The 12,735-nt window shown below is 31.9% G+C and overlaps 1 protein-coding gene across 1 annotated transcript; it reads right to left on the reverse strand.

The window, feature by feature from the left end:
- Positions 1-4,309: 4,309 nt before the first annotated feature.
- Positions 4,310-7,277, reverse strand: LOC132924112 (uncharacterized). The gene is made up of 4 exons (XM_060988215.1): positions 7,155-7,277; positions 6,634-6,845; positions 6,196-6,565; positions 4,310-4,550 (listed from the first exon to the last, which is right to left on the reverse strand). Exons 2-4 carry the CDS (start codon positions 6,829-6,831, stop codon positions 4,528-4,530), a joined length of 591 nt encoding a protein of 196 aa, XP_060844198.1. The 5' UTR covers positions 6,832-6,845; positions 7,155-7,277; the 3' UTR covers positions 4,310-4,527.
- Positions 7,278-12,735: the final 5,458 nt, after the last annotated feature.

Genomic DNA, 12,735 nt, shown 5'->3' on the forward strand with positions numbered 1-12,735 from the left:
ACTCGAAAAAAATCTCCGAATCCCGGAGATTTTTCGCGATGTTCATCTTCACCCATTTCAATAAATTCGTGATCGGTAAATCCAACATCGTCAATCGGCGTTGCTCCCCTTTCGATATTTCTGGTTGTTGATCGGTCGGAGTCACTGTCTCCGTACTCGTCGGAGGCGCTGATGAACCTTTCAAGTTCTTCAAAGAAAGTCTGTTTCGTCCTTTTCGAACACCGTAATTCTAGATTCTGTTGTACTTGGTGTATGTTTCTTTTTATTCCAACTTTCCGCCGTCTTTACCGGTGTCGACTAACAAAATAAAATAATTTAATAAAAATTAAAAAATGATTATAAAATAAATACCGTTTGTTCCGCTTGCAGTTCTGATTCGGTTGCCTCCAAAAAAGTGGCTAATGTCTGAGTGGGCTTGAAGCTTTGAGAACATTCCAGGTCTAAAAAAGCACCAGATTCAAAATCACTGTTGTGGTTCATATTTAAAATAAATACGTACTGTAAGACAAAAATAATACGAAAGAAAATTACACTTGGAAATATTATCGTATAATGAAATAAGTGTATTACTAAACGCCTTTATATAGTAAAATAGTACATAGAGTTTTTTATAATTACGTAAATATCAAAGATCATCATAATCGATGCTATTGTTCATTTTAATAATAATTACCTAATTATTTATATAAAAAAATATTATAAAAGTAAACATTGTATACATATATATACGTTATTGCGTCATATATTAAAAAAATCGAGCTTGGTGCTTGCCTGAAATATAAATGTACATTTATATTTCCGACTACTACGACGACGACGACAGTCGCGGGACCCGCCCCCCTACCTAACCGCTATCATACGCCGGCTGTCAAATAATAAGTATAAGTATCAAATCATCATCAATAAAAATAGGTAAATTGTTTATATCTAAGTTTTCATTTTCTACTTCTAAATCTGGTGGATTCACATGTTGCTGCAGCTCTTGATATTCATCTTGGAAAACCAATGGTGTTGTGTCATCATCTATATGTTTCATAGCATCATCTAAAAACAATTATTCATAAATTAAAAGTTAAAATAAAATCATATAGCAAAATAAAATACATACTCAAATCAAATTCCACATCTGAACAATCCAAGTCATCATCACTAATATCAAAATTCATCAAATCAATTATTTGAGTCACTCAAAATATTTTTTGCCATCTTAAACCTTCAAAATTAATACTTAAATAAGTCGGCCTCCTTTACCCGTCGGCACCTTCAGACCACCTGAATTATTTTCATTTTGCCAAATAAGGGTCCGTGAATGGTTTTGGTTTACCCACTTTCGTCGAGATAAACCACTGGCCGATCGTCTTTATTTTCTCGCAGCGTACACATTTGTCGTAAAAATTTACACCGAAGTGCGACGATATCATTCCTCTCCATTAAAAACATACGACCATCATTACATCTTTCACAGTGCACTCACGTCTGACCGCTGGAACTATATCCATGCCTGTATATATGGTCTCTACGATATACGTATATAAAGTCAAGTTGTCGTTAGTGATCGAGGTAATTAATGATGCTGTACCGTCAAATAGAACAAAAAAATCTTGTTCTTCACAATTATAATGATTTATTGTCCATAAAATTTCGCCTTTAAACGTATCAACACCATAGTTATCAGATAATTTCATTCTTGTACCCGACGGAAGAATAAGAGTGTTGTCTTTGCTGTTTGCTATCGCCGTACCGTCTGATAAATATATTTTAAATTTGGCCTGTACTATGACGTTTTCCCATTCTTCCCTATTTGATTTATAATTGGTGCCTTTACAATTTCTAAATCTGTTCAGAGGTCCTGTTACTGTGTGCGATATTAATGTTGTTTCATTTATTTTAAAATCCGTTACTACACCTCCCAGGGGAAAAGTAAAGGATCGTTTTTGATGAATTACCCAACACACCGAGCATTTCCTAATTCTACTATATCAGAAAAATACCCTCCCTCTACGGCTTGTGCATCTTCAAATATCGAGCATACAGTTATTAAATTAATTTGATGGTATTGGAAAATCGCAGTTATCCACTTCTAAGCTGTCAAACGACGTAACATTTTGAGCAGGCCCATCACAATCGTACGCAATGAACTCGGATTCAGTAAAATGTATGAATGTATGAATGATAACAAGTATTATATATCGATGGTTAAGCGCACTGTAATGATTGAGAAAGAATAATAGTAAGTTGATTGGGGACTATTATATATTTCTAAATTATTACTTGCTAAATAATTATATTTTAATGATATTACCTCTCTGCTTCCTGTGTCGACTTGCTTGTTGAAATCGTGGTTCGCGTTCAAGATGTAATATGAGGTGATCGATTTATATTTTGAAATAATTAGACCTTTTTTCTTTGAATCACAATTGTAATTTTATTTAACTTATTTTTAACACTTTTTAATATATATATTTTAATCAATTACAAACTTATTATTATGTCTTATTGTATGAACGATCTGCGTAGTCTCTTACACTCGCTTTTGACCATCCGCACAATAAGATGATAAAGACTCCCCTGCTTAGCGACTACTAGTCCCCTTATATATCTAATTCTTTTACATATAAGAGTGTGTGCGTGTGTATATGTACATATGTGTGAGTTTTATCTTATATTTAAAGCTATCAATTATTATAATTATTATAAATATGTTATTACTATAATTATTATATATTATTGTATTTTATTGAATATTACTTATCATACAATTAAAAATTTAAGATATATGATGGCTAAGTGCACATCATTACAGCACACATGTGTTAAGTACACATCTATGCATTTTTCAGGAATGATATTTTAAGATTTAGGAGGCTGTAAGGAGAAATCATCATAAAACTTTCTTTTGAAATACAACATATTTAACATTGTTAACTTCCCATGAATAATAATAAAAGAAAAGAAAATCATTAACTATTTCAACAAAATTAAGATTATTGATTTCAATTAATTAAGACGTCACTTAACACAATTGGCAGTTTATTTAACCCTTTCTAGACCCAAACCTAGAAAAACCAAAAAATTTTTTTTGTCAATTCCTTATGTTTTTCTATGTTAAAAATGGAAACATTTTGAAAATAATATAAAAATTTAGTTCATTATCCTTTTTTTGTCCTGGGACTTATGAGTCCCGCCAGTCATTTACGGTCTGGACTTAAAAGTCCCGTCAGCCATTTAGAGCAATTTTTTTCCCATATAAGCAATGTATTTTTTATTATGAAATTAAGGACATTTCTAAATTATATTTTTTAAAAATATAAACAGTTAAAATTTCAAACAAGTTTTTAAACGTATTTGAAGTTTATGGAAAAAACTATAACTCAAAATCATCATATTATAAAGTCTAGATTTTCTGTCTTTTCATGCCATCTTTGTTTTCTTATTGAGTTTAAGTTGTTAATTAATTCATCCGCTATGTTATTATCTTTTGACCTTTGAAACTCCGCATACAGTTCATTACACGTTTCGTCCCAGCCTGGGATGAACTGCTTCCTGAAGCCCCTAGGAATGTGCTTTTTCGCTATCATTTTTATCGCTCCCACGAATCGATCATAACACTCTGCCTTTGCTGGGATCCATTGTATTAGGTGATCTAGTTCCTTGGCGAATTCAGTCCAGTTGGCTTTCCTGAAATTCCATCTTGGTTTTGGGATTGATCTTATTATTGGAATTTTTAGGCCATATTCTAAGACCACCGGTCGATGTTGGCTGTGAGGAAAATCACAGAGAATACGGCGCGATGCCAGTTGTTTACTATCATTTGGCGGTTTCGATATTATGCTTAGATCTGGCGTGTACTCCTTCAGCCACCTTGCTGATCGAAAAGTTCCCTTGTCCTTTATGCTGAAGACAAGTTCCATATTCATTGTGTCTAGCCAATCATATAATATATCTCCGTTTTCATCATTTTCCTCATAGCCCCACGCCATATTATGGCTGTTAACCCTTAACTTGGCAAGCATAAAAATATTTGAATGAAAATTTTAAAGTAGATATTTTTAAACTAATTTAAGGTCGCTGAATTCAAAAATGTTATCAAAAAAAATATTGGACTTGAAAGTTCAAAGTTATGAATTGTATCTTAAAAGATACATTGCCATAACCCAATACTAATATTCATGTAGCTAAAAAGATACATTGCCAGAAATCACGTAAAAAAAAACAAGTATAAAATTATGTAATTTTAACATAAAAGTAACTTTTATTATTTAACATTTCAGGAACTTAAAACTTAAACTTTTAACATAACAATACAGACTTATGTTGTCACAGAACAGTATCACATTTATTTAATTATCACATTAGTTTTTTATTAATACTAACATAGAAATATTTAAAAAATCAAAACTAATATTATCAATATGAAGATAAAATATTACAAATATAAAATATAACACATTTTTACAGCAATTTCTTTTTGCTAAATTTAAAATAAAAATCTTATAAAATGTAAAAATAACAGCTGATATTATTCAGTTATAAATAATCAACAAAATTAAGTCTCAATCTTTAAATAATAAAAAAATAATAATCAACAAATTAAAAACAAAGTTATACATGTATATTGTATAGATAAAATAACATATTTTTATAGCAATTTCTTTTTGCCTAATTAACAATAAAAATAAAATAAATAATAAAAAGTAATGATAACTCAGTCTTATATATAATATAAAATTTATTTTTTGGTATGGAAATCATTGAAACAGTCTCTATTTTTCAGTGTGCATAAACGTGTATCACATTTTGTACAGATGTAGACTGTCTGACCTTTTTTACAGTGGCGGCATCGACCTTTTGATACACGAGTTGGAAAATGATCAAATCTATCAAATTTTATGTCACTAATAGGTCTAGGAATCACAGTTCGCCTGATCTTTTGTACATGTTCCATTTGATTATTTTTGTTAGGTTTTCTACCCACTTTAGGTTTTTCTTTTCCAGATAGTGCTATGGCTACATGTATACGAAATTCTTTTAAACGCATAATCTTTTTTTCTTTTAATTGGTTACAATCCCTTCGATATGTCAACCAAGCATTATTGATACATATGTCAAGTAATTGGGAAAATACAGCCATATACCACTTATGTGTTTTCAGCCCGGTTCTATACAACGCCACCAACATGTCTGATAAGTCAACACCACCCATGTGGGTGTTATATTCCTCAACAATTTTTGGCATTGGTACATCAACTCGACTTTTCTTTTCTTTAGAATATCTTTTTATGCTCTTAATAGGGTCAGCGGATACATAAGAACTTATTAAACATACTGGTTTGTTATCTAACCATTTTAAAGTTAGAACTTTTTTTTTTCTGTCACACATGTAGCTAAAACTACCTCTTCCTTTTTTTTTTAGTTGTTTTTCCTCTAATAATGGACAATGTCGAAGTCGATTTTGTTGAACAGTTCCTAGACTCAATGTTCCATATTTTTCCCTCAAATAATAAACCAATTCAGGAGAACTGAAAAAATTGTCAAAATAAACGATACTTAAGATTTTGTCTGGAATTGTTGACACTAATGCAAGGATAACTTTTGGTCCAAGTCCAAAAAACTTCTCTTCATAATCACTAAAATTGTAATTATTGAATGTATTTTCTCCACAGTAAGGAAAAAAATCATAAACCAGACCGTTGATACCTGAGCGAACAAAAAATTTAAATCCCCATTTTTTTGGTTTCGATTTTATATATTGCCGTCGAGAGCCAGCTTTTTTCCCTTTATAAGGTACCATCATTTCATCAATTGAGAAACGTTTGCCTTGTTCTTGATTCAAGCAATTTCGACGAATAATGTCGATAAGAGGTCTTACCTTATAAAATTTATCATTTTCATTATACTCGGCGTTATTATTAAAATGTATATTTTTTAGAATTTTTTGATATTTTTTAAGTGGCATTATGTTTGAAACTTTTTCATAACTCATTAGATGAGACCAGTAGTCAGTATAGGCTGGTAACTTAGCCACTCCCATCCATAATTCTATACTTAAAAAATCCTGAAGTTCATTTACAGTTAAATTAATTGACTTACCACTTTTTGCTACTGAATAGAGATTTGTTTGTTCTACAATCAGTTCAAATAAATCATCAGAAAAAAAACTTTTAAAATACTCAACAGGAGTCAGTACATGATCATGTTGTGTATGAAATTCATATTCAGGAACATTAACTTCAAAATTCATTTTTTTCCCGGCTACCCAATTAAATTGCATGTGGTCAATTTTTCTAATTTTTTTCCTTTGGTTAGGTAGTATATTAATATTCTCAATGTCAGGTGACATACATGGTAATGGAATTGGAGGCGTTTCTGCATTTCTCAACAAACGTTTAGACCTTCTTGCAGATTCGGATGATAAAACTGTTTTTTTTTTACTAACTGATGAAGATATATTATTCATAAGAGTAGGAGTATGTGGCTCTATATTTTGTGGTATTTCTATTTCTATTATATCAGCAACAGCATTATCACTTGTAATAGATTGTAAATCTTCAAAATCTTCTAAAAACTAAATATAAAACATAAATTTAGATATTGTAAGTATTTGGTATTATATTACAGTGTAAATAAAATAACCTCATCAATTGGATTTAACTCAATATCTCTGAGAAGTTCATCTACATCATTCTCTATTGCCTCAATAGGTAATGGTGATTCACATAATATTTCTCCAATTGAATGATATGATTCAACTGAATCATCATCAGAACTTTCACTACTATCCTTACCAGGGGGAAGCATAGTTAAAATTTTTTCTGCTCTACGGCGTTGCATTTCTATAAAGATTTCTAAAAAAAATATTTCTTTTTGTAGCAATAATTGATATAAATAATAAATAATATAATACTTATTGTATAAATTTAGTGACATTTTCTAAATTACATTATAAAGAAATCAAGCAATGTCACTTTTAAGATACAACAGAGTAAAATAGTCATTCACAGCAATGTATCTTTTTAGGTACATATAAAATAATTATATTAAACAATGATTCTAGCAATGTATCTTTTTGGATACATACTTTTAGGATTGATATAAAATCAACATTAAGGCATATATTATTAAATATTTTGCATAAAAATGAATGTTATACTCACCTGAACTAAGTTAATGCAAATTTGACACTTGTAACACATTTAAATGTGATGAACTCGGCAGTTGAAGTCAACGAGTTTGATTAAAATTTATTTTCTTAAAATGATAACAGAAAACAGCGATTATCACTCCTAATCGTCGTAGAAACGTTATCATACTGTACTCACGTGAAACATATGACATTTATCAGTGTGTACAAATAATACAAATAAAAATATGTTAAATCAAATTCCGTATAAAAATTGACAAACTTTGTGTATCCAAAAAGATACAACACCAAGTTAAGGGTTAAAGTCACCCACATAGATAGCTGGGTGTTCAAATGTTTTCATTGGAACACTCTCCCATTTGTTGTTTGGAGGTTTATATACCTTATATATTATAAGTTTATATTAATCTAGACTTTACCCACTCCAGCCATAAAGCATGGAGCCTAATGAAAAAATTAGGCACCTCAAATAATATTACGAAAGGTCAGCATACCTTAAGACCAAACAGTGTAGCAACCAGATTAAAAAGCGTTGGAAAACTTTCAGTAGACAAAGAGCATCAACGATTAATAAAAACAGAACTAAGAAACCACAGGAAAATGCTAATGCCGCATCCAACACTGGACGCTGCTTTTACACAAAATGATGTATGCAACGCAATAAAGAAAACCAAAATAAACAAAGCTGCAGGCTTCGATGGGATATATTCTGAGTTTTTTAAATTCGCAGGACCGAGAACTCATACCTGGCTAACTATGTTTTATAATGATATTATAGATACTGCAAAACTACCAAAACAATTTAAAAGAGCGAAAGTGATTGCGTTATTAAAACCCGGGAAAGATGGTCACGAAGCCGCAGATTACCGACCTATATCATTACTGAGCGTTACGTATAAGATCTTAGAAAGAATGATTTTAGAACGTATACAACCATATATCGAAGACGTGATACCAATAGAACAGGCTGGATTTAGGGAATACCGAGGATGTGAGGAGCAAGTGCTAGCGCTCACGACTCTAATAGAATCTGGATTCCAAAGGAAATTTAAAACTAGTGTAGCGTTCATTGATTTGTCAGCGGCGTATGACACAGTATGGAGAGACGGTCTTTTGAATAAGTTCGCCAAGGTCACCCCATGCAAGAAATTATTCACACTCCTAGATAGAATGCTCACGAACCGCCGCTTCAAAGTATTTTTGGGTAATAATGAAAGCAATTGGCGCACAGCACTTAATGGTCTTCCCCAGGGTTCGGTACTTGCCCCGACTCTATTTAACTTATATATACATGACCTACCTGCTACGAAAGGGCTTAAGTTCCAATACGCGGACGATATTGCTATTGCGTATCAAAGCACTGATTTAGAAGACGGCGGGAAAGCACTTACTGAAGACCTCAGTACGATGAACAAATACTTCTCTAAATGGCGTTTAAAACCAAACCCTACCAAGACTGAAGTATGTGCTTTTCACCTAAACAACAAAAAGGCTAGAGAAGAGCTGAAAGTGACATTCCAAGGAGTTCAATTAAAGCACAACTTCACACCGAAATACTTGGGAATAACACTGGATCGTACGCTCACATTTAAAGAACATCTTGTCAAAACTGGAAAGAAAGTACGATCCAGAGTCAATTTAATTCAAAAACTCGCCGGTACAGGATGGGGTGCTAGCGCTAAAACATTACGGACAGCAGCACTGGCGCTAACATACAGTGCAGCTGAATACGGTGCCCAAGTGTGGTGTAATAGTGCACACGTGAAAAAAGTTGACACACAACTGCATAGCGTAATGAGAGTGATTAGCGGCACGGTTAAGTCCACTCAGTTACAATGGCTACCAGTTCTAACCAATATAGCTCCACCAGACCTACGAAGAAAGCAGAAACTTATTAATACTATCAGAAAAGCCGAAGATAGGAGGAACTCACTGCTAGCCGAAAGATTAGAAGATATACCAGCACTCAGACTAAAGTCAAGGAAACCGCCTTGGAAGACAGCTAAAGACCTAATAAGATCAGGATTTGAAACCAAAAAGTGCTGGTGCGATGAATGGACTAACTCTACTTTACCAATCAGAAACAAAAATCTGGTGATGGACCCCAATCAAGGAGTTATGGGTATGGAACTGCCTAGACATGAATGGTCTGTACTAAATCGTCTTCGAACAGGCCATGGCCGTTGCTCTGATATGATGTTTAAATGGCGACTCCAAGACAGCCCAGCATGCGATTGCGGAAACGATAGACAAACCATAAATCACATAATAAAGGAATGCCAGATAAGGAAATTCAATCAGGGCATCGAAGGAATCCACGCGATAACACCGGAAGCAGTAAAGTGGATAAGGGAACTGGACGTACACCTGTAACCTGTAAACTGTAACGCATTGTCATGTCATATTATGTCATATTATATTATATATTTATAAAACCTTAACCATTCTAATCTAAATTTAGTTAAATTATACTTTATGTTTATGTTTATATTTTAATTTATTTTATTTTATATTTTATTTTATTATTTTATTGTTAATTTTGCTGTAAATGATTTGTTAAGCCATACGAATAAATAAATAAATCATATTATAGAATATTTTTCTCCTTCACGAATATAATTATCTTACAATATGTGCATAAAATATTCTCTATTACTACAGTGCACATTTGTAATATGAATACACATTATACCTAAGTATAAATAAAAAATTTAACCTGATAAACATAATTTATAACATTTATTGATAAAACCATTATTTACAAAATAATATTTATAAATAATAAAAAAAATTAATATTAATTTTATATTTAATTCATCTTATGGTATTCGGCAAAACAGTTTTTCTTCTCATTGACACACAAATGCACTTTACAATGATTACACACAGAAAATGGTCTAGATTCCACACCTTTGGAACTGCACACCTCACATCTTGCTCTTTTTTCTGTAAACTTTGGCCAATGAACTCCTGTATTACTTGTTCTGACATCTCGTGGCATGGAAAATGCATTTTTGCGTCGTTTCATGTTTTTTGGTGTTTGTGGTGACTGGTTTTTTTTTATTTGTTTATTTGTTAAAAGCCCTTGTGCAACGGCTCTCCGAAATTGCAAAACAGATATTTTCTCAAATAAATCACAATAAACTATATATGAGTTTACAAACAATATGTCTATAAGACCAAAAAAATATACGGTGCCACCATTTACGTGATTTCCTTTCCACATTATATAACGCCCTTAATCGGTCTGCCAAATCCACTCCACCCATGAACCGATTATAATCAGCAACTGCTGTGGGACATGGAACTGGATGTGATGTGTCATTTTTTTCTTTCCTTGTAACAGTTGTCGTTTATCCTCGAGTTTATAATAATTTTCACCGACACGGTAATTGGGGGTTCTGATACAAATGTGACGAGAATTGCCTACTTGAAACATTTCTGATCAACATTTTGCAGATTTAAATCATTTATAAGATGATTTTTGTACATTAAATTGTTTTCGTTGAATGGATCAGTTCCTTTTATAAATAATTAATATAGATAAGTACTGTAGATATACTGTATATATATTGTAAAAAAAAATGTATACTTAATATTATATTCATTAGTTTTAGTTTTTTTAAATTGTATTTTCTTTTACTTAGATTTTTAAAATAGCAGCAGACCATTGAATGTTTACTATTTATTATTTTTTCAAATTAATTATTTTTGCTGTTAATTGTTATTTTATTTTAATTGTAAATATTATTGTCTAAATGTTGTTGTACGATTTTTTTTTATAGATATTCATAATTTTGTTGTCTATTGTTTAGGGTTTGAAAGTTTGAAATACATATTATATTTAAGCCCTCCCCCTAGAAAAATATTGAAATTCTTCCACTGATGTATTTATATTGCATACAAAATATATACAATTTATTTTTATTTATTAAAAATGTCATTATTTTGTCATTATAGTTGGTATAGTTAGCTATTTAAAATGGATAATAATTAAAGGGATTTGGAATAGCGACTTCTTTTATCCTATCTTTTATTATCAAATTAAAGCATATAATTATTATGATAGATTGGGATCGTGAGTATATAGATTTATAAAGATTAATTTAACGTTTACCGTATTCGAAGACGGTATCGCGCCGCATGTGAATCGAGAAATGCGACAAGACGTCGATTTTCCGTTTATAGTTTTCACCATCCAACAATCGACACGTCCAGCCAGAGAGTCTTTAAACCAACTGTCGTTAACAAACAACGTACCTATGACTAAAGCCACACTACCTGTTCCTACGTATTTTTTCCAATTTTTTTGGAAATGATTTAATTCTCGCAACGACGATTCCGACAACTTATCGATATTCTTTATCGTAACGTTTAAATGAGGTCGTTCTAATTTCGTAGCGTTGGCCACCTCGTCAATATTGTGTAAAATCTTTTCCGGAAAATCTTTTGCTAAATCCGAAAACAATTTTTTATCCGATGGAGTTACATTTATTGAGCTTTTAGTCATTCGTAACAACTCCATCAAATTACCAGATCTTAAAATCGATTCAAATTCATTTAAATGTACGCCGTTTACTTTTAGAAAAGCATTTGACGTGTTTTTAGTAATTTCTAATTTACGAAAAGCACTATCGACTATGTCGTCCATACTTAAATCAGACGAATTCAATATATTTTTAATGCTAGCTCCACACTCTCGCGAGGTCGCCTCGTCGAGAGTCTAGTCTAGTTAACGCGAGGCGAGGCAGCACACGAATGCATAGTCTACACTCTCGTGTAGTCTCGTGAATCACTCAATACAATACAATGCCTATAAATATTAATTATTTATTTTCAGAATACTACAATTATAAAAACTCGTTTAGTATTGTGTTAATGGGATTAGTTAGTAGTGACTATCGTTTTCTATTTGCTGATATAGGGAGTCAAGGTAGAATTAGCGACGGTGGCGTGTTTAAAAATTCTTTGCTGTGGAAAAAAAATTGCTCAAACAGCCTTAACATTCCTGCTCCTTCTCCCCTTCATGGCTCAAATGTTGATTTACCATATGTTTTCCTAGGAGATGGAGCATTTGCTCTTCATACCAACTTGATGAAACCATTTCCCGGAAACCATGAGATTGGCTCTCCAAAACGCATTTTTAATCAAAAATTATCAAGCTCCCGTGTTTTGATTGAAAATGTATTCGGAATAATGGCTGCTAAATTCCGAATTTTCAAAAAAACAATTTCAATAGAGTTAGAAAAAGTTTCCATCATAACAATGACATGTGTGCTATTGCATAATTTTTTAAGGAGAAATGAAACGGCTGCATCAATTTATACTCCTCCTGGTACAATAGACATTTGTGATAATACTGGAGTGATAATTCAACCGGATTCATGGAGAAGAGAAATCGGCGAAAATTGTGCTATTAGGCCTATCGATCAAGTACCACGCAGATCACCAGAAAATGCAATACAAATAAGAGAACAATTTACGTCATACTTTTATAATAATAATTAATACCTTTCAATAAATAAACATAAACTAGTAATTATGAAGTAATTATATTTACCTCTTCAGTATTTAATGTCACGTTGCAATCGTTT

The sequence above is a fragment of the Rhopalosiphum padi genome, chromosome 3, assembly GCF_020882245.1.
Source record: "Rhopalosiphum padi isolate XX-2018 chromosome 3, ASM2088224v1, whole genome shotgun sequence".
Taxonomy (NCBI): domain Eukaryota; kingdom Metazoa; phylum Arthropoda; class Insecta; order Hemiptera; family Aphididae; genus Rhopalosiphum; species Rhopalosiphum padi.